The 23,467-nt window shown below is 43.6% G+C and overlaps 1 protein-coding gene across 1 annotated transcript; it reads right to left on the reverse strand.

The window, feature by feature from the left end:
• Window positions 1-328: 328 nt before the first annotated feature.
• On the reverse strand, window positions 329-8,353 carry LOC111972234 (neuropeptide Y receptor type 2-like). Its single transcript, XM_023999173.2, has 2 exons — window positions 8,172-8,353; window positions 329-1,830 (listed from the first exon to the last, which is right to left on the reverse strand). Exon 2 carries the CDS (start codon window positions 1,797-1,799, stop codon window positions 699-701), a length of 1,101 nt encoding a protein of 366 aa, XP_023854941.1. The 5' UTR covers window positions 1,800-1,830; window positions 8,172-8,353; the 3' UTR covers window positions 329-698.
• Window positions 8,354-23,467: the final 15,114 nt, after the last annotated feature.

Below are 23,467 nucleotides of genomic sequence, written 5' to 3' on the forward strand. Positions count from 1 at the left end.
TTTGTGTTAGTTTTAGTTTATTTAGTCAATATTTTCTAACTCTATTTCTAGAACTGCATTGTTGGTTAAGGCCTTGTAAGTAAGCATTTCACAGTAAGGTCTACACCTGTTGTATTYGGCACATGTGACAAATACGATGTGATTTGATTTGAATTTGGAAATGTCAGCACTGACACACAGCTTGATTAAATGAGTCAGTTTCTATCATTACACGCTGGATTTGCAACTATTAGGTGTCAATAAATTACAACCTGCGTTCTGAACTAATGTGTTGTTTTCCACCTCCGCTTTTAATTAAAGCACATCTATCAAAACAAGGCCTCAGAATCCATTTCAAAAGAAAAAGTATGATCTATGGTAGCATTTACTATGGTAGCATTCACAAAAGGCAATGTCAACATATTTCGTCCCACGATCAACATTTAAATATCAACATTTGCATGTGGCCAAAGTAGTCCAGTTGTAAGAAGCAGCAAGTTTTAAACAGCAGTTTCATAAGCTCTTGATTATCAATGGCACAATTCAGCAATGCATTTGGCACTTGCATGAAATCATTTACACATTTTGAACACACTTGGTTCTTCACTGAACCTTTTGACAATAAACTAATGTGAAAAAGCAGAATGTTTTACCCATAATTCACCCTTACAGTAGGTTGCACAGAACAGCAATTTCACATTTCAGTTGATATTATGAATTCAGACTTTAGTCGCTTGGAAATCTGTATCGCTCATGTCCTTTTCCCTCAGTGTCTTTCTGCTCATGATGCTCCTCGACCCAGAATTGACAGGTTGGCTGCACTTACACACGGACAGAAACGCAGTCCGGTAGTTGTTGTTCATCCACCCGTAGAGGATGGGGTTGACAAAGGTCGAGCACATGGCCACGATGTGGAACATGGTGAAAAGCAGCTTGAAGTCTTTCATGTCCAAGACACTGTTGTCAATGTCAATGGCCAGCTGGAAGGCGTGGAGAGGCAACCAACTCACTGCAAACACCACCACCACGATCACCAGCATCTTAGTGGTCTTCCTCTTGCGCTGGTTGCGGTTGTTCCTCCCTGCCGGACTCACGTGGTTCTTCAGCTTACTCCAGATGCGGATGTAGGCGAAGGAGTTGATGGCCAGCGGCAGGCAGTACTGGAGCAGGAGCATGGAGATACTATAGATGGTCCCGTCCATGCCGCTCCCTGGCCACTTTTCCGTGCAAACCTGAATGGACTGCTCGGGCGAAAGGTCAAACGTCCCGTACTCCCGGAAGACGGCGAGCGGGCTGGCCAGGACCGCGCTTATGGCCCACGTCATGACGATGACGGCGGCACACATTTCCTTGGACATCTTGGTCTCCAGGTGGTAGACGATGCTCCGGTGGCGGTCCAGGGCGATGATGTTGAGCGTGATGGTGGAAACGTGCACGGACATGCCTTGGGAGAAGGGCAGTATGAAGCACAACGCCTGGCCAAACCTCCACTCTCCATGGAGAGTATTGATCAAAGTAAAGGGCAGACATAGAGTATTCACCAGCAGATCCGCCACAGCCAGGTTCACGATGAAAAAATTGGTGACGGTGTGCAGAGTTTTGAACTTGTACACCACGTATATCACCAGGGAGTTTCCGATGACTCCGAACAGGATGATGGTGCTGTAAGCCAGGATGAGGATCACTTGCACTCCCACCAGCTTGGTGCTGTCCTCCAGGTCTGGAAAGGTGTTGTAGCAGTTTGAGAATTGACCAGCAAGTCTAGAAGAATTCGCACAGTCCTCCATTGGAGTTATGTTTACTTGACTTGCATTATCCATTGGTATCGTTCCCCTCCGGGCCTCACAAATTCTGCAATAAGAGGAGGGAGATCATTTTGACAGAGGACATACACTTGTTTACATCTATGAACATAGTCTTGGGTTACAAAACATTTTTAAAGCTCCTTGCCATTTTAGACTGCAGAGAATGATGTAATTGTTGGGAGGTTTAAAGACCATTGTATAAGCTGCTAGCATCAAGTGTGAGGCATACCTGTGACATATACACTACCGTTCAAAAGTTTGGGGTCACATAGTGTCACGATCATTGTAATGATGAGACCAAGGCACAGCGTGCATAGAGTTCCACATAATTTTAATAAAGAGAAACTCACTTAAACAAAAAACAACAAAAGCACAAACGAAACGTGAAGCTACTGATGTGCAAAAAGGCAACTATACGTGACAGAAGATCCCACCAACAAAGGACCAAGCGGCGTGCCCAGGAAGAAGAAGTATCCTGGACTTGGGAAGAAATCCTGGATGGAGCAGGACCCTGGACAAGGGCTGGGGAGTATCGCCGCTGGCGGGGGTGTAACGGATGTGAAATGGCTAGCTAGTTAGCGGGTACGCGCTAATAGCATTTCAATCGGTTACGTCACTTGCGCTGAGACCTGAAGTAGGGTTTCCCCTTGCTCTGGCAAGGCCGTGGCCTTTGTGGAGCGATGGGTAACGATGCTTCGTGGGCGACCGTTGATGTGTGCAGAAGGTCCCTGTTCGCGCCGTGTGTCGGGGCGAGGGGACGGTTTAAAGTTATACTGTTACATTGGTGCCGTGACCGGATCACTGGTTGCTGCGGAAAAGGAGGAGTTGAAAGGGGGTGAGTGTAACGGATGTGAAATGGCTAGCTAGTTAGGGGTACGCGCTAATAGCATTTCAATCGGTTACTACACTTGCGCTGAGACCTGAAGTAGGGTTTCCCCTTGCTCTGCAAGGGCCGTGGCCTTTGTGGAGCATGGGTAAACGATGCTTCGTGGGCGACCGTTGTTGATGTGTGCAGAGGGTCCCTGGTTCGCGCCGTGGTCGGGGGAGGGACGCCGTAAAGTTATACTGTTACATTGATGCTGTTGACCCGGATCACTGTTGCTGCGGAAAAGGAGGAGGTTGAAAGGGGGGTGAGTGTAACGGATGTGAAATGGCTAGCTAGTTAGCGGGTACGCGCTAATAGCAATTTCAATCGGTTACGTCACTTGCGCTGAGACGTGAAGTAGGGTTTCCCCTTGCTCTGCAAGGGCCGTGCCTTTTGGGAGCGATGGTAACGATGCTTCGTGGGCGACCGTTGATGTGTGCAGAAGGTCCCTGGTTCGCGCCCGTGTCGGGGCGAGGGGACGGTTTAAAGTTATACTGTTACAGGGGCACACGGGGAGATTGGAGGAGGTAGGGTTTAGACCTGAGCCAACTCCCCGTGCTTACTGTGGGGAGCGTTGTGACTGGTCAGGCACCGTGTTATGCAGTGATGCGCACGGTGTCTCCAGTGCGCATCTAGCCCGGTGCGCTCTATTCCAGCTCCCTGCATTTTCCGCGCTAGAATGGGCATCCGCCAGGACGGGTTGTGCCGGTCAGCGCTCCTGGTCTCCAGTACACCTCTTCGGACCAGGATATCCTGCGCCGGCTCTACGTACTGTATCGCAGTCGCCTTCACAGCCTAGTGCGTCCTGTTGCCAGCGCCCGACTTATCTGCTAAGTGAGCATCCAGCCAGGACGCATTGTGCAGCTCTACACTCCAGATCTCTAGTGCGCATCCACAGTCCAGTACGTCTTGTGCTCTTCCCACGACTGCCTGAGGTGGTGTCATCAGCCCGGTGCACTGTACCGGTCCCGACGCATCAGGCTCCAGTGCGCATCCACAGTCAGTACGTCCTGTGCCTCTTCCCGCACTCGCCTGAGGTGCATGTCATCAGCCGGTGCACCGGTACCGGTCCCACGCATCAAGCTCCAGTGTGCCTCCACAGTCCCAGAGCTTCCGGCGACAGTTCCCAGTCCAGAGCTTCCGGCGACAGTTCCCAGTCCAGAGCTTCCGGCGACAGTTCCCAGTCCGGAGCTTCCGGCGACGTTTCACAGTCCGGAACCTCCTGAGACGGTCCACGGTCCGGAGCCTACAGCGACGGTCCACGGTCCGGAGCCTCCAGCGACGGTCCCCGGTCCGGAGCCTTCTATGTTGACCTGATATGGTTCCCAATCAGAGACAGCTGTTTATCGTTGTCTCTGATTGGGGATCATATTTAGTTTGTTTTGTTAGGTGAGTTTCAGTTTATTAAAATTATGTGGAACTCTACTCACGCTGCGCCTTGGTCTCATCATTACAACGATCGTGACAGATAGAAATGTCCTTGTTTTTGAAAGAAAGGCAAAAAAAATGTCCACTAAATGGCCTCTGTACACCTACGTAGATATTCCATAAGAAATCTGCCGTTTCCAGCTACAATAGTAATTTACAACATTAACAATGTCTACACTGTATTTCTGATCAATTTGATGTTATTTTAATGGACAAAAAATKTGCTTTTCTTTCAAAAACAAGGACATTTCTAAGTGACCCCAAACTTTTGAACGGGGGTGTGCATACAAAATCTCCTGCAACATCGAGGGTAGGGCAGAAACATGAGGTCGCCCTATCACAGTGACTCATTGAACTCCGGAGACTAGTTGAATTTCGCAGCTGGAGACTAGTTGAATTTTGCAGCATAGAAATAAATATCATGCCAACAACCTTTTTCTAGTTTTCCTCTCACCCCCAAGCCACTGAATAAAATATGACTTGTGTTCTCTTTCAGTTGTTTCACAGCACATTGTATTAAGGATCACCTGACAAAACTTGTTAGTCTCAATACTGTATTCATTTATAGATTTTATATTTTACCTTTATTTTACCAGGTAAGATTAAATATCTATTCTACAAGAGACAGCTGGATGAAATAGCAGTAAATGTCATTTACATTTACAACAAAACACAAAGGACTACATTTAAAAAATGAATTTACACATTGAGCATGCAAGATGCTTTGGGGAGGTGTGGTGCATTTAGGGGTGWAAACATTGATAGCCCCCCAACTTCACTGTCCACCATAGTTTTTACCTTAGCTTTAAACTCATTCAAAGAGACCAGATCCTGCAATTTTCATGTCCTTTTATAGCTTGTTCCAAGTGGAAGGAGCTTCTTTTTTTTTTTAACCTAGCTTTGTACAGGCCTTAACACTGTCAACAAAACACAGTCATGTGAGTGTAGGCGATATAGCTGTAAATCAGCTATACGATTACCTACATTGCTGCAGGGGATTGCTCATCCTGCATCCTACTGTTGCCCTTTGATGATCAAATAGCCAAGGGTCATCTTACTTACCACTATAGGTTTAAATACACTATATATATATATATACATATATATATATATATATACACAAAAATATGTAGACACCCCTTCCAATTAGGGGATTCTGATATTTCAGCCACACCCATTGCTGACAGGTGTATAAAATCAAGCACACAGCCTTGCAATCTCCATAGACAAACATTGGCAGTAGAATGGCCTTACTGAAGAGCTCAGTGACTTTCAAAGTGGCACCRTCATAGGATGCCAGCTTTCAGTTTGCAAAAATGTCTGCCCTGCTAGACCTGCCCTGGTCAAYTGTAAGTGCTGTTATTGTGAATTGGAAATGTCTAGGACCAGCAACAGCTCAGCCGCGAAGTGGTAGGCGACACAAGCTCACAGAACGGGACCGCCGAGTGCTGAAGCGTGTAAAAACCGTCTGTCCACGGTTACAACACTCACTATCGAGTTCCAAACTGCCTCTGGAAGCAACGCCAGCACAAKAATTGTTCTTCGGGAGCAGCCGCACACAAGCCTAAGATCACCATTCGCAATGCCAATAGTCRGCTGGAGTGGTGTAAAGCTCGCCGCCATTGGACTTTGTAGCAGTGGAAACATGTTCTCTGGAGTGATGAATCATGCTTCACCACCAGACCGTTTGACGGTCTAATCTGGTTTTGGCGGATGCCAGGAGAACACTACCTGCCCCAATGCATAGTGCCAACTGTAAAGTTCTGGATTTGGGCAGAATAATGGTCTGGGGCTGTTTTTCATTGCTTCGTGCTAGGGCTCTTAGGTCTCAGTGAAGGAAATCTTAACACTACAGGCATACAATGACAGTCTAGATGATTTCTGTGCTTCAACTTTGTGACAACACGTTTGGGAAGGCTTCCTGTTTCAGCATGACATACCCCGGTGCAACAAAGCGAGGGTCATACAGAAATGGTTGTCGAGATCAGTGCTGGAATAATTGACGTGGCCTGGCACAGAGACTGATCTCAACCACATCAAACACCTTGGGATAAATTGGGAACGCAGACTGCGAGCTAGGCCTAATCGCCCACGTCAGGCCCGACTCACGAATTACCTTGTGACTGAATGGAAAAAGTCTCGCAGCAATGTTCAGACATCTGAGTGGAAAGCTTCCAGAAATGAGAGCTGTATAGCGCAAAGGGGGGGACCAAACTCCATATTAATGCCCGTTGATATTTAGAATGAGAATGTTTGGACGAGCGGTGTCATACACTTTTGTCTGTAGTGAATGTAAATGAACTATCAAATTATGTATAACCTTGCATGGGAAAACATATGGAAAAACGAGGGTAGTAGCCTATCCAGTGATTCGTCACTCCTTATTGTTTCCTGAGATCATGTCTTGTTTGTGGCAGTTCTAGTGGGAAGCCATATACGGTTGAAAATGGCAGATTTTTATAATTTATAATAAGTTGCTAAATTGGAACTGCAGTGACTTTACAGTAACATGCTATTTATCAGGTTCTCCGCCTCACCAGTGCTGTATGGGTTTTGCTGACACTTATTAAAACTTCAGCACACCGACAGAAATTCCCGCGTCCCTCCCGCTAACTGGGCTACTTTTGCACATTTGTTATCGTCTGAGTGAGGGAAATGCTGTAAATTGAGAGGAGTCGATGTGTTCTAAAAGATGAGACTTTAAGGATTATAATAAAWACCCGTGATGTCACACAAGCAAACCACACCCATGAGTCCATATGTGCAGTTCACATTTCCATATTTGAAAACTCATGTCATTTACAGTAGCARCGATTTATGATAGCTATGTTCGATCCACAGTTACMAGGATGACATGCGTTATACCCRGGGTTGTCCTGAAGAGAATGAGCCTATGTTTGTCATATAGTGAAGGACAAGCTTTCAAATGATGCCCACCTGATGGTGGGGACACGGGTCTGCGTTCCAAACCAAAAACTACTAGTGTGCTTGCTTCAGTTCCTCAATGGCAAAGCTAGGAGTGCACAARAAACGAAGTACTGTGCACAGTTTGGAGTGGTGTGTGTCCACTTGGAGACACCGGTTCTCACTCAAACCTTTGTAATAGTTTTTGCACTCCAAAAATGCACTGAATGTTCTTATTATGTTACTAAATGTATCCAGAGTACTTTCAGATTTTGCTATTGACAAATGCTGTGAAAAGTACAGTAAATGTTAAATGCACATCAAATCAAAAGTGTAATGTTTGGATTCAGTCTTGTGTCAGGTGAGCTGTTGTGACCTCACCTTTTGTTCTGATAACTTCGCCATATCTCCAAAGTGTTAACTTTCAATTGCTACCTTGGTCATGTATATGCTTTGTATTGTTATTTTGTTAGAAACATTTAAATGTTGCTTTATCCCTATAGGCTAATTGCCAGAGTGTACGGGGTATTAATGAGCAGCATGTCCTAGTGTCTGTAAATAAGATTTTTTTCTTATGACCTATTCTGAGGATCTCCTGACCTGCCTGTTAAAATGAAAGTTATATTTAAATCAATCAATTTCATTTTGCTCTCAAGCTGTATATGTCTAGCTGCTTTTCTAAATGGCAGTATTTTTAGGAGTGAATTTGGGATTTCAAACAGTCCTGCGTTTAATACTTCTTGGCTGACAAACTTTGGCAATTCATGATAACATGACTTGGAACTCATACCAAAAATTCCTATTGCTTCCTGTGACAACTGAATCAGAATGAAGAGCGATGATAAGAGTTGATATACTGGCATCCTGTATGATACACCAAGAAATAGACTGTCTACTTTGGAAATCATTCACAATATCTTAGTGCATTCTATACGATTTTTCTTCAAATGATTATCAGGAATTTATTTCTCACGTCATAGACATTTTATGGCGTTCCTAAATTAATTTCATTTGTGTACAACCTATAGAAGGTTAGAAAATATGACATAAGAAATCTTTCATGATACTGATATCTAGAAGAAGAAAGAATATAGGATTAAATTGGATATACATTTGATAAATTCTTAACTAAACAAATGATCAGCATATTTTCGCATCGGCAAGTAACTGCTATAGAATAACCGACTCACCTTGATCTGTAACAGACGCATTCGTTATACTTCCGATGATAACCCTTTTTGTCAAGGTTCTCAGCAGCGTATTAGTATTTTCAATTTAACATTAAATAATAACCTATATTCAAGTTGCAGCATTTTTTTTTATCATCACATGTCCTAGGTATCAAGCCATTTTATTGTATCGCACATCAAGTAGTCGACATATCTAGGAATCTAGACAACAAGCAACTGACTAACTGAACAGTGATATATATTGGCAAAACTCCACGKTTTTTTTCTACGAGGTATGTGCTCAACAAGACACGCTGTGGASTCCTGTCTTGAAAGGAGCGCATATTATGTGTGGCCAGCTTCGAGAGTGTGCGCCAGGGGGAGGGGGAGATGATGAAGCGCGCTAAATGACAGAGGGGGCGTATTACCCTGACAGAAATAAACATTGCCTCAAGGGAGAAAGTCTATGCCTTATAAATGATTTCGGATCCATTTCCAGTTCAAACAAACAAGACACCAACAGATATGCCTGGGGTAAACTGCCTGGGTCATTCCACGAAATTAGTCMMTTTTGCRCCCTTTAATATTTTARGTAGAAATTGTGTTCTAATATTGAATGTATATTATTATATTAAAATTAAGTGCCSTTTAATATAGACCACATGGGAATTTGGTTGTACTTGCAATAATACCAGTTTTTGTCAAATAACGTTATTTTGATAGGTTCTCAGCAATTTATCAGTCTTTTAACATTATTTGAAAGTTACATAATTCCCTTTTTCAAGTTGCAGCATTTTTTAAATCACCCCATGTCTGTGATATCAAWTACATTTTGATTGTATTGTACATAGACATATTTAGGAAACTACACAACAAGCCGCTAACTAACTGACTGGAGATATATTTTGGTAAAATTGCATGGCTTTTTTTCTACAGAGGTATGCGCGCAACAAGACGAGCGCACTGCGCACGCGGTGGATTCCTTTGAAGGCGCGCATATTCTGTGGCCAGTTTCAAGAAGGAGACAGAGAAGGATTGGGATATTATATGAAGCGCGTTAATGGCAGAGAGGGGGTGTAACCCTGACAGATATAAACATTGGGGTGATTCTATTAATCTCGCCTGGGCGCCCATGTAGGTGTGAAAATTGATTGCATTTGATTTGGAACYAGGCTGCCTTCCGGGCATGAGCCAGGAGCCCAGCTCTGTCTGATGCAGGGTTCTTACATCATGAGAATCCTGGAAAAGTATTGCAATTTTAAAAAATGGTGTTTTCCAGGCCTGGAAAAGTTTTGGAAAATGTTCAAATCTGAAAAGTTTTGGAAAAGTCATGGGAATGAATTTAATAATTTATCTTAACTTCTTATGGCTGCAGGGGCAGTATTGAGTAGCTTGGATGAAAGGTGCCCACAGTTTTAAAATATTTMATCAATCAAATAAAAATCAACATATCAGCCWGGATCAGAATAACACTAGTGCATCTATTTGAGCGCATCACCTGCGTAGTGCCAGACTAGTGAGCAGTTGCTCAAGGAAAGAGAGCGAGTCGGACTTTGTAGCAKCAGGTAGGACTAGCCTATAAAATATGAAAGAGAACAGATTAATTAGCCAATTGAAAACATATATTGTACCTTCTAGATAACTGTTTACCTATTATTAGCGTGTGTTAATGTTTTCGTCATGTCCAAAAACCTTTCCACCGACACTCACGAATAAGGCCATAAAAAGTGGATTTACTTTTTTGAACGATTCATATGATTCATTTAAACGATTTTTTTTGACGAAAGGAAGTATTAACTTCGCCATTGTATTAGTTGGGTTTCGGTTCAGTCGCGGTGAACATACATTTTAGGAAAAACATTAGATGTAGCCTTTCTTGAGGAATATGGGCCTTCAAAACTTGTTTTGTACAGTGCCTTYGGAAAGTATTCAGACCCCTTGACTTTTCCACAYTTTGTTACGTCACAGCCTTATTCTAAAATGTATTAAATAAATAAAAATCCTCAATAATCTACACACAATACCCTATAATGATAAAGCATAAACAGGTTTCTAGAAWTTGCTGCCAATGTATATACAGTTGAAGTCGGAAGTTTACATACACTTAGGTTGGAGTCATTAAATCTCGTTTTTCAACCACTCCACAAATGTCATGCTGAACAAACTATAGCTTATAGGCCCAAGGTCGGCTTAGGACATCTACTGATGTGCATGACACAAGCTAATTTTCCAACAATGGTTTTACATACAAATTAGTTCACTTATAATTCACTGTATCACAATTCCAGTGGGTCAGAAGCTTTACATAACACTAAGTTGGGCGGGCCGGCGAGGGGGCGCGCATCGGCTGCTTTAAACAGCCTAGCGAAAATTCCCGAAATGAGTTATGGCCTTAGAAGCTTAACTGCATAGGCTTAATTGACATCTAATTTTATATTTTATACTCCCAGCCCCGAAGGCCTTTGCGTAGCAATCCCGAGTCAATGGAGGTGTACCTGTGGACATTGGTATCTTCAAGGCCCCTATCTTCAAATCGTTTTGACACGCCTCTTTGCTTTCGACCATTGTGCGGGGGAGAAAATCAAAAGCATATCAGCCGATGACCTAGAACCAAATTGCTAGACTCCACAAGTCTGCGTTCCCAATTGGGGAGCAATTTACCAAATGCCTGAAGTTATTCACATTCATCTGCTCCACAAACAATAGTACGCATGTTATAAACACCATGGGCGACCACGCCAGCTGCTCATACCGCTCAGTCCTATTCAACATAACCTGAAGGCCGCTCAGCAAGGAAGAGCCACCTGTCCAAAACCCACCATAAAAAAGCCAGACTACGGTTTGCAACTGCACATGGACAAAGATCGTACTTTTTAGGAGAAATATCCTTCTGTCTGATGAAACAAAAATAGAACTGTTGCGCCATACATGAACCATTCTTTATGTTTGCGAGGAAAAAGTGGGAGGCTTGCCAAGCCAAACGAACACCATCCCAAACGGCAAGCCACAAAGACAGATAGTGGGTCTAGAGCTACCCGATCTGGGGACCCAGTACCAAAACGACTGCAGCATTTGAAGGTCCCCAAGAACACGCAGTTAGGTCCATCATTTTAAATGGAAGAAGTTTGGAACACAGTTTGCTCCTAGCAGCTGGCCCCACGCCAAATCTGAGCAAATCGGGTAGAAGGGCTTGCGTCAGGGAGCTGACCAAGAACCTGATGGTCACTCTGAACAGACCTCTAGAGTTCCTCTGTGGAGAAGGGAGAAACTTCCAGAATGACAGCCATCTCTGCAGCACTCCACCAATCAGGCCTTTATGGTAGAGTGGCCAGACGGAAGCCACTCCTCAGTAAAAGGCRCATGACAGCCCGCTTAGAGTTTGCCAAAAGCTACCTAAAGACTCTCAGACCATGAGAAACAAGATTCTCTGRTCTGATGAAACCAAGATTGAACTCTTTGGCCTGAATGCCAAGCGTCACGTCTGGAGGAAACCTGGCACCATCCCTATGGTGAAGTGTGGTGGCAGCATCACGCTGTGGGGATGTCTTTCAGCAGCAGGGACTGGGAGACTAGTCAGGATCGAGGCAGATGAACGGAGCAATGTACAGAGAGATTCTTGATGAAAACCTGCTCCAGAGTGCTCAGGACATCAGACTGGGGTGAAGGTCCACCTTCTAACAGGACAATGACCCTAAGCACACAGCCAAGACAACGCAGGAGTGGCTTCGGGACAAGTCTCTGAATGTCCTTGAGTGGCCCAGCCAGAGCCCGGACTTGAACCCGATCGAACATCTCTCGAGATACCTGAAGATAGCTGTGGAGCAATGCTTCCCATCCAACCTGACAGAGCTTGAGAGGATCTGCAGAGAAGAATGGGAGAAACTCCCCAAATACAGGTGTGCTAAGCTTGTAGTGTCATACCCAAGAAGACTCGATGCTATAATCGCTGCCAAAGGTGCTTCAACAAAGTACTGAGTAAAGGGTCTTATGTAAATGTGATATTTCAGTTGTTTATTTGTCATAAATTAGCAAAAAWTTCTAAAAACCTGTTTTTGCTTTATCATTATGSGGTATTTTGTGTAGATTGATGAGGAAATTATTTTKGGGGAATAAGTTTGTAACAAAATGTGGAAAAAGTCAAGGRTCTGAATACTTTCCGAATGCACTGTAGATACTTCCAGTTGATTTGAGTATCCAGTGTATGGGACATTGAAACTGAATAGATGGTTGTCAGCCTGCAAAAYAAATACTTCTAAGGTAGCTAAGATAAATATGACTAAGCTAGCAAAGGTACATTTCCTGAAAATGTGTGTGCTTGCTTCAGCTGAATAAAAATAATTGTAGCCTGCCATAGCCATTTGATCTTYGATATATTGAATGAGCCGAATTATTTCAAAAGGCATGAAACGTATTTGATTGTAATGTTACAATGTTTTACATCAAGGGTAATCAACCGTCCTCCAGGAGAGCTAATGGGCGTGCAGGTTTTTATTCCAGCCCCCCTCTAACAAACCACATTTTAGTAATGAGCTGCTCAACCGGACCTTGAAAAACTCTGATGTTTTTGAGCAATGCTTGATCAAAAGCCTGCACACCCAGTAGCTCTCCAGACTTGCGGGCAGATTACTGTTCGATTTGAGAAGGGCGCTGCACTCTCCCCGCTTTCGTCCGATGACGTGATGGGCCATAGGCCGGTGTAACCCGGGCCAGATTACTCAAATCCCCCCCCATTGCCTCGAGGGAGAAAGTCTATGCCTTAACGATTATTTCAGATCCATCTCCAGTTCAAACAAACAACACACACGTTGAAACTCAGGCTCTTAGTATGACAATGTCATGGCTAATATCATCCAAAAGATATGCCTGAGGTAAACTACCTGTTGGAAGTTATCAGCATGCAGCAAGCATATATATTTTTTTTAAAGCACCTAGGGGCTGTGTTGATGCAACCATCTAATTCAAATCAAATTGTATTAGTCACATGCTTTGCCAGCAACAGGTGTGGACTAACAGGGAAATACTTACTTACGGGTCCTTCCCAACAATGCAGAGAGAAAGAAAATAGAGAAATAATAGAAAAGTAAAACATKTAATAATAAAAGTAATACTATATACACAATGACTATGGCGATGTACAATGGGTACAGAGTTGATGTGCAGGGGGACGAGGTAGTTGAGGTAAATACAGTGCCTGAAGCTGTCTCTTATACACATCTAGATGTGTATAAGAGACAGATTCAGACCCCTTGACTTTTCCCACATTTTGTTACGTTACAGCCTTATTCAAAAATKGATTAAATAMATTWAAATCCTCATCAATCTACACACAATACCCCATAATGACAAAGCGAAAACAGGTTTTTAGACATTTATGGTAATTGTTTTCCAAGAAGCACCTAAAGACTCTCAGACCATGAGAAACAAGATTCTCTGATCTGATGAAACCAAGATTCAACTCTTTGAAGCTTGGTGGTGACAGCATCATGCTGTGGGGATGTTTTTCAGCGCTAGGGACTGGGAGACTAGTCAGGATCGAGGGAAAGATGAACAGAGCAAAGTACAGAGCGATCCTTGATGAAAACCTGCTCCAGAGCGCTCAGGACCACAGACTGGGGCGAAGGTCCACCTTCCTACAGGACAACGATCTTGAGCACACAGCCAAGACAGCGCAGGAGTAGCTTCGGGACAAGTCTCTGAATGTCCTTGAGTGGCCCTGCCAGAGCCCGGACTTGAACCCGATAGAACATTAGAACCYAAATACAGATGTGCCAAACTTGTAGCGTCATACCCAAGAAGACTTGCTGTAAGCGCTGCCTAAGGTGCTTCAACAAAGTACTGAGTGAAGGGTCTGAATTCTTATGTAAATGTAATATTTTCATATTAATTTTTTATTTTTTTTAATTGCACAAAATTTGAACAACCTGTTTATGGGGTATTCTGTCATTATGGGGTATTCTGTGTAGATTGATGAGGGGGAAAAAACGATTTAATCAATTTTAGAATAAGGGTGTAACGTAACAAAATGTACTGTGTGTACATATAATTAGGAATAAAGTGGCAGATAGTAAACAGTAGCAGCAGTGTATGTGATCAGTTAAAACATTTGTGCAAAAGGGGTCAATGCASATAGTCCGGGTAGCTATTCAGCAGTTTTTTAGSCTTGGGGGTAGAAGCTGTTCATGGTCCTGTTGATTCCAGACTTGGTGTATCTGTACCGCTTGCCGTGCGGTAGCAGAGAGRACAGTCTATGACTTGGGTGGCTGAAGTCTTTGACAATTTTTAGGGCCTTCCTCTGACACCTCCTGGTATAGAGGTCCTGGATGACAGGGAGCTTGGCCCGAGTGATGTACTGGGCCGTACGCRCTACCCTCTGTAGTGCTTTTTGAATGGATGCCAAGAATACCAATCGGTGATTTAGCCAGTCAAAATGATCTCAATGTATAACTTTTTGTTCACGGATGTAGCAGACCACATCTAGTAGGCTTGTGTAACTGAGCAGCTCGCGGCTGGGTTTCCCTTTGTAATCTGGGATAGTTTGCAAGCCCTGCAACATAAGATCTTAAAGTTCACATTAGGCGTTTGTAATSTAAATATAGTATGCAAAGTTTCAAAAGTCAAATAATATATAATATTCTCTGTTTACATGGCTGTCTCGGTTTTATTTCACGCTGACAGCCACTTTACAGTTTCCCATTTTTCTAATTTCCCATTCTTCTCTAAATGTGCCTCTAATGACCGGTACTGATGTGAAAGCCACTGCTGAGTCTGCACGAATCCTCTGTAGACTACTGACAGGAAATGCAATAATCAGGAAGACAATGAGAGTTTATCTAACGAAGGGAAACCATGGAGTTGATCCATATCAGACCGTGCCGCAGGTAATTGCGCCTCTAATTCCGTTGCCACCATTATGGTTCAAGACCTCACGTGGCCTCTCAAATTAAGTTAGTGTCTGCCAGCCTCCTTATAGCCAAAGCCCTTGGTGCTAATACGCAGATGGTTAAATAATRAAACAAACYGTGAAATTATGAATACATGGGGCATACTTAGAACTTTCTTTATTTTTTCGAGAGCTTCAGCACTTCCCAAGGCAATTATAACATGCATTAGAGCCCATAGGCTCCWGAAAATTCCTCTGACTGGCTTGCAAACCACTTAAACAAATGCACATGGTTGGTGACCTTGTTTTAAAGTGAACGTCAAGTCGCGAGCAAGAAGCCCCATTTTCTCATTTTAAATCGAAGATATCCCAAAAGGCTTACAAGTCATAGCCAGAAGAGGGTATGAAATCCCCCTAAACAAACAGGCTAGAGTAGAAGCCTTGGTTAACACACGATATTGTAATGTATTGTAATGTAAATGGTATTCTAAAGCACCTCTCAGATTACAGATATGGCCACAGTCTCTACAGGGAAAGCTCTTCTGCCCCTTCAGGGCAGGCCAGCCAGGCAGATGCTGCAAACCTGCTAGCCACTGGCTACAAACAAGTTTCAGCAACTATGTCTCCATGTGATTTAGCCACAATTTTGTAAATCTGACTAATCCAGGGATCCCCAACCCTGTTCCTGGAGAGCTAGCGTCCTGTAGATGTTGTGAAAAATAACTTATAGAACTTAGCTATGCCCAATATTTCTTAATAATCATAGGCCTGCAAAGCAGGTGAAACAACATCATTGTTCAAGTGTCTGTTTTTAGTCAGACTTCTTGGAGGTATAGCCATTAGCCATCCATCAGCAATAGACCGCAATATACCATGTCTGTCCCTCGGTCTGTCCCCCTCCCATCTAGACGGTAATTATTTCCATCCATGGCTGAAGCATAGCTGCAGTAAATGCCCTCRATGGCATTTGAGGCTGCCTCCCTGTGTACTGGCTGGCACTAAATTCATCATTTGTCTAAGTACTACCAAGCATCAATATTCCCAACACCGCGCGGTAGCCCTGGTGTCAGGGGCTCTTAATCATCATCTAGTCCATTAAATATCACAATTCTGCAATATCACCTGTTAGCTATAATGCCGCCTCCCTCTGTCCACTGTCATTAATGAAGGGTTCAATTATGGTCTCCGTGCTAATGTAGGTGAACAAGTGGAATGGGGAAAAGGTTGTATCCCCTCCTGTGTCAGTCTGTTTGTGCTTTGATGCCAACTCGAGCACAAACAGATCTGGAACCAGGCTAAAACTCCACTGGACTCACTGAGAACTGCCGGTACAATTTTAGCAGATTGCAAGTCAGCCTTGTTTAGCCTGTTATCTCCTGCGAGTTCTATAATATATTGTCCTCGTAGGCGGCAGTATGACGCTATAGATTGTAATTTGTGGCAAGAAAATGAATGGGGGAAAAATCGATTGCTATCAATGGGCTCAAATGTAAGAGAACAGGACTTAAGCACAAGGGATGTACAGTAAACAGTTAAATCGATTCTCAGAAGGCCTATAGTCTATCAAAATTAACAGATGTGACACACGGCCTGAACAATAAGATGTAGAGGGCGGTATTCCTATTTTTTTTTTTTACATCCGTCAGACTAACTGCTATGAATGGTGAAGGTCGCTACAGTTCAAGATGGATGTTGTGTTTTATGTGTTACATATTGCTCTGACTGCTTTCATTGCATTTCCAATGTATTGGGTTTTTCTTATAGAGATTGCTCAAGAGGCCTATGACATCAGCAGGTACACCTAATGCTCTTGGGGCAAACGTGATAGGAACTTACACAATACCGCCAACACTTCATGTCAGTTTGACAGCTGTTCTCTGATGACAACTTTGGCCGAGACCTCTCAAGCGATATCGATTGAGAGTTTTCTGAGCTCAAGCGTAATGAAAAATTCAAGGTGTTGTCTTTTCATACAGCAGTGTGGACATTTAGGCAGGTTTTTGAGGCTTACGYCGTGTTAATCCACTTTAGCTCCATCCCCTCCAATTTCCAAGGCTCTACTCTGTTGAATCTAAATTGAATCATCTCGACGATAGAGCTTGAATCATCTTCATCAGGGAAAAATAACTGGCAAATTTGCATCCATAACATGATGAACGGGGTCCATCGCTAGCGACTCCGTGTTTCCAGGTTGTGTATAATCAGTTTAGCCTAGTGTTACCATACACATGGTTTCTCATGGCCGGGGCTAATGGGCTATGTGCTGTCTGGCCGACCTTATCTCAGGCACAAAATGCATTACAATTACTGCCACTGCGGCCGTGCAGCGTTTACCCGTCGCTTTTAATAAAGCCGCGGCAGAAAGCGAGCCGCACTGCCTCCATTTGAAAGGATTTGAGGCAGTCGGACCAGTCYATCATGCGGGACTGCAGGGAACACGAGGCGGGAATCAGATTATAACTAAGGTTGCCACGACAAATCTTTCACCTTTTGTGCCACTTCCTGGTTCTCTGTGTCAAGGCGAAATGTAGGCAATCCACCACGCTCGGTTTCCTTTTAAGAGCAGGTAAATTGGACAGGTAAATTGTCAGTTAGAAAGATGGCCTCCGTAGAAGATCACCATGGTAGACATTTTATGACTTTTATGATCCAGAGCTGCGTAACACGATGTATGGTTGCATTACCTTTCACATCACAAGGCACTTGAGAGAGTTTGAATATCCAATTCGCCAGATGCACGGCGTTCACATCGACTTCACCTTAGACAGTTGGGTATTTATGGAATGCGTTTCAAGGACAGTGGAGAATATCAAGGATGTTTGGATGTATTGAATCGATAGGTCGTATAACTGACGGGATCCCACAGATTATTGAAATTGTGCCCCCAATATAATTTAAAACATGTCCCGAATTTCAAAACATCGGGGTGTCCTAGGAAGTATTACATTCCTAGTGAATGAAGTGTGTGAAATTCCTAGTGAATGAATTGTGTGAAATGCCTAGTGAAGGAAGTGTGTGAAATTCCTAGTGAATGAAATGTGTGAAATTCCTAGTGAATGAAGTGTGTGAAATTCCTAGTGAATGAATTGTGTGCAATTCCTAGTGAAGAATTGTGTGAAATTCCTAGTGAATGAAGTGTGTGAAATTCCTAGTGAATGAAGTGTGTGACAGGCTTAAATCAGGTAACCTACAGTAGTATAGGGGTTCTAAATATTATTTTTTAGAAACTGTGTCTGAATTAGCGCTCCATCTTCATTGTTTTAATGTGAAAGCTGTAAAATGGCGGTCATGGAGGAAACTAGGAGTTTGTATTAATGCTGTTCAGGGAGGTGAAGTTACAGCTAGAAGCCTCTGTAGTGGGGGAACCAAAGCTTCAAACGTTTCGCTAAGGGCTTTGTGAATACGGCGTCTTGATATTCTTCAGATTAAACCGTCAACACTAACTGGTATTACCTGCTCAAAGTCTTGCAGTTTCCCCCTCTTTGAACAAGCTCAACAAGCTCACCTAATAAGGCTTAACCACGCAAATCAACCAGACAAAGAACCCGTAGGGAAACATTTTTGATTTAAAATATGTATTACAGAACACAACATAACCCAATACAATCTGTCTCATGGGAGGCCAAAAAGCCTCAACAAGCCACGCCTCCAAGTCTTTCCAATAGACTCCTGCCACTACAATAGATTTTGTCAAAATACAATGACTACAAAAAGGACTACAACCGTGATAAAGATCTTATCTTACCCCACACAGACTGTTCAAAATGAAAATACATCCAAGCCCGAAATGCTCTCTATGCACTCAGGGTGCTCCCGGAACCTTAATTCATATGGTCTGGGAGTGCCTTGAGCAGGTACGTGCACAGATAGGGGTCTACCTGTTCCCGAACACCTGCCCCTTTGCCCTCCCAAGTGCCCTTTTGGGTTTCTGTATTTTTTTTGTATACAGTTTTTGTCATTGTTGTTCTGAACCCACTTTTCCCAAATGTTCCACCCCCCAATCCCTGCCCGTCCATTGGTCTGCCCTGTACAGAGCTCACCTGGGCCCGGTTGTGCCTTTTTCCAGTCTGCCCTGTGCGGAGATTGCGTGCACACGGTATCCAAACGTGCATGTCTTGAGCTGCGGTCACGCGTCGAGTGTGTGTGTGTGTGTGTGTGTGTGTGTGTGTGTGTGTGTGTTGTGTGTGTGTTGTGTGTGGTGTGTGTGTCTGTGTGGGTGTGTGTGTTGTGTGTGTGTGTGTGTGTGTGTGGTGTGGTGTGTGTGTGGTGTGTCGTGTGTGTGTGTGTGTGTGTGTGTGTTGGTGTGTGTGTGTGTGTGTGTGTGTGTGAGTGTGGTAGCCAGCTACCTAGTTAATATCAACTTCATGAAATTGATTTCTTACTAGAATCATAGCCACATAAGGGTTTCTGGAGGAGCTGAAGCACCCCTCATGAATTGCACATACATTAGCCAAAGTTATAGCGTTACTGCTGTCTGTCAAAAATAAATGTAATCATTCAGAATAGCCTACTACACCATGATTAGGCCTAGAATTTGGCCACAGAGGATCAATAGCTATCCCAATAACAAGGCGTAGCCTACAGTCGGGAACGGCAGGCAAATATGTCAGTGAACAGCATGAACACAAAACAGGCCTTCCGCAATATTTCAAATAAAATCGCGGGAAGCAAATGGCTCCTGCTGGAAAGAGAAGACTCTAATATGTCTGCTGTAGACGAACAAAATATTATATCAACTTCCAAATGGGCCTGTGGAGCGAACATTGTTTGAAGAAGTTAAACAGGAGCGAGATAAGCTTTTGGCACTCGCACATTGGCCATCGCYGGCTAGTGAGCTGCGCATCATTGGGTGAGTCAGTGCAGCTGGAAGTCTCTCTTAGGACTACAAGGTCCTCCTACAATATGTGTCTCCACACACCTGATGGATTCAAGACTAGGTTGTTTTGAAAGTTTGTCAACGTAGCCTATCGTTTCAATCATTTGTGCCGGTATTAAAAAAATATCAGTCCGAAGTCTCCAGTCGAGTAGAATTGCATGAGGTGTTTATAAAAAGGTAAAAGGTTTCCCGGACCATAAAATGTTTTCTATGTGTTTTCTATGTGTTTTCTATGTGTTTTCTATGTGTTTTCTATGTGTGCAACTTCTGTAAGCGCTTCAACTCTACTGCGACATGCATGCCGCTAAGCAAATTCAAAGGTATGCATGCAGTGCTTTATTTTAAAGGTGGACAGGGACAAAAATATAGCCCTGGCATTTCAGTCCCCCCTCCCGCTACTTACACACACACACATACTGACACATAACATAGGCAACTATAGTACAGCATTTCTCAACTTTTACTGTACCAGTGACTGGTGAAACATAATCCTCCTCCTTTTTTAACCAGCTCATGTTAAAAAACAAATACAACATGTAAAAGCGCCACTGGACATACAACTCAACACTATAACTGGGCCTCTGTTGCCTCCCTGTTGTGCAGTCTGTCTCTGCATCTTCTCTGCTGTCACTCTGTCCGGCCGTCCGCCCGTCTGTCTGTCACTCTTTCTGTCCGTCTGTCTGTCACTCTTTCCTGTCACTCTGTCTGTCCTTGTCGATGTCTCAGTGTTCTCCGGTTGTGCAGTCTTGTCTCTTGCATCTTCCTCTGGCTGCACTTCTGTCAGCGGAGGGCGTCGCCGTCCCGCCTCGCTGTCTGTCACTCTTTCTGTCCGTCTGTCTGTCATCTTTCTGTCACTTGTCTGTCTGTGATTCTCATTGTTCTTCACGTGCTACTATTCACCTATCTAGTGAACGGAATCATCTGAGAAGCGAGTGGAGGACAAGTCAAGGGGCGACGAGAAGACAAGTGGGAAGGGGTTGGATGCAGGATTGAACGCTCCCTAGATACTCTGGTGGGGGAATTGTATATGTGAGCATGTCACGCTCGGTGGAGACGTTACCAACCTCACCACGTGCTATCGCGGCACGACCGATCGAGGATTAGATGAAGGAAAAGTAAATACAAAGATCGCTAAACTCTGACACACGATCCCTAATTATACTAGAGCCGAGTCTAAGATTGAGTTCAGTCTAACTATCAGTCTGTGAGCTCACTTCGCGATTGCGGGCCTCACGAGTCTCTCCATTAAAAGCTCTGTCTCATCCCTCTGAGGATCTTTGTATTGTGAAGGTATGGATTTGCGCCATCAGAAGTTTAAGGTTGCTCATCCATTGACAGACCATCTTAACATAACTCACTAGCAACTACCACATCGTTAAATGCATTTACTACGTTTAACTATGCTTGTCCTGCATTGCGAAATATCAGCAACTGCGGTGCCTGTTAATTAATAAGTTCCCTTGCCAGAAATCACTAGCCTAACTCGGCCAGAAACGAGTGATGATTAAACTAGCGGCGGTAAGTTAGTGACCTCAGTGTAAACGAAAGCGACTGTGCATGCGCAATCTCAGCCAGAATCCGTCACACTAACCATCAAACCATCATCCTATTTCTTCTAAATCATAACACACAAGCCGTGGGTACGTAATGACTTTTTTCTTACACTATGATCACACCAACTATGTGCGAAATGAATAGAACGTCGACCCGAGACCTAAGGAAGAGTTAGAGCTGGGAGCCTCTACTACCAGTCGCAATTGATTACCACTCCAGACGGCGACAAGTTCTAGAGTCACTCCGTTTTACTACTTGCGCTACATCACAGAGAACTACTGGAAAACCGCGATGGTTCGGTAAAGGCGCGCAGCTAGATTGTATTATGTGAGCGCCGACCCTGTGTCGTCCGCTATCGCACACTGCTGGATCGCTGGCAGATGACTCAAGTTCCTTCACTAACAAAAACCAGATGAAGTTCAGTTGCCAATGGAGAAGTACGTGAGAACGAACATCAATCATTGAGCAAATATAAACACAACATGAAGGTTCAAGTGGCAAGTCAGTGTTTTTAACAGCACATATTGTCTAGTACTTATATTTGGGAGCCACCTGTATGTTCGACGTAAAAAACTGCGTGAGGTAACGTCTTTTCTAACTCCGAACAGACTTAAAACTCGACTGAGAGACGAGTAGAAGGGAGTCATTTCGTTTTCCGATAATGTGAAGGTTTTCCGGTATTATGTTACCCATTAATAACTAATGGACCCTAAGAAACGTCAAGGCTCGTATAGCTTCATCTGATGGTGACTGTAAGTATAATAACCTAGCTATTAACAGCGTCAGATTTGACTCGATGCTAGTCTGATTGTTATCTTGATCTGTACGCTCGTATACTTGATGAAGCAGCACGCGATGACTATGAAGCATAACACATTGTACAGGACAGGGTCATTCCCTCGCCGTTTAGGCAAGCAGCTTCTTCGCATAGACGGCTTGAAGAGAGCGAGAAGCGCAAACTGTTATGAATGACAGCACTGAAAAGTGACCTATCAATCCGAAGTTATCCCGTCTGCATATGATCTGTTATACTCTGTGCATACAACTTTATATTAAGAAATCCATATTAGTCAAAGCGTGCCCACATTACAATTGAAATCACAAATGTGCTATATGGACAAATTATTCCTAATAATTCCTCGTATACCAATAACCACTTCCATAGCATCAATCTCTACAAACTATCACTTTAGATGGTTGGGCAATTACCCGATATCTTTCGAAGATCGTCATGATTAAAAAGCAACCACTCCTAATCGAGCTCTCATATGTCTCTCCTATGTTCTGAGTAAAGAACCTTCTAATGACGTTAGCTTTCTTACATGCGCACATATTCGTACTATGTGCTATCTTTCTCCAACTGCTCCAAATTTAGACATGTTTCATTATTATTTGAGACTAATTAGATTATATTATCCATTATATTCATAGTAAAAGAAGATGATTCATCAGGGGATCCTCAGTCATTGACCCTCACAAATTGTCATGCTATTCCACAAACTCTAAATATAACGCCCACCCCGCTTCCCAATTTAAGCTAGTGCACTAGAGCGCGAGAGCGAGCTGAGGTGTGGAGAGGCTTAATAATCAACGACATCTATTTTAGTGTAAGAACGAAGAAAACTACTGGCAATGACACTACTCATATAAGATGATCACCTTGGGTGCTAATCTGAAGCCTAGCTCCTTGAGTTGAGTTATTAGCAAACATAACATATGTGTCTGGCACCTGTCACTCATTACCCACACGGCGTAGCATGAGCGTATTGGTGTGCCGTCCACAATAGTATTATGGTAATAGACCAGATCGTGAGGTCAGGGACCAAGAGAGATACAACAGCGTACAACACGAGAACACTAGTCTCTCACATTACTCTACTCTTTCGCCCAACATCAGTGCCAGTGACGTGTTTCTCTACTTCTAATCCTATAAGCAATGCTTACCTTAACATCCACAATCATACTCTGGGGAGCTCAGCCGATGCAACGACGTTGAGGGAGAGGAGG

This window comes from Salvelinus sp. IW2-2015, linkage group LG13 (assembly GCF_002910315.2).
Source record: "Salvelinus sp. IW2-2015 linkage group LG13, ASM291031v2, whole genome shotgun sequence".
In the NCBI taxonomy this organism is placed as follows: Eukaryota; Metazoa; Chordata; class Actinopteri; order Salmoniformes; family Salmonidae; genus Salvelinus; species Salvelinus sp. IW2-2015.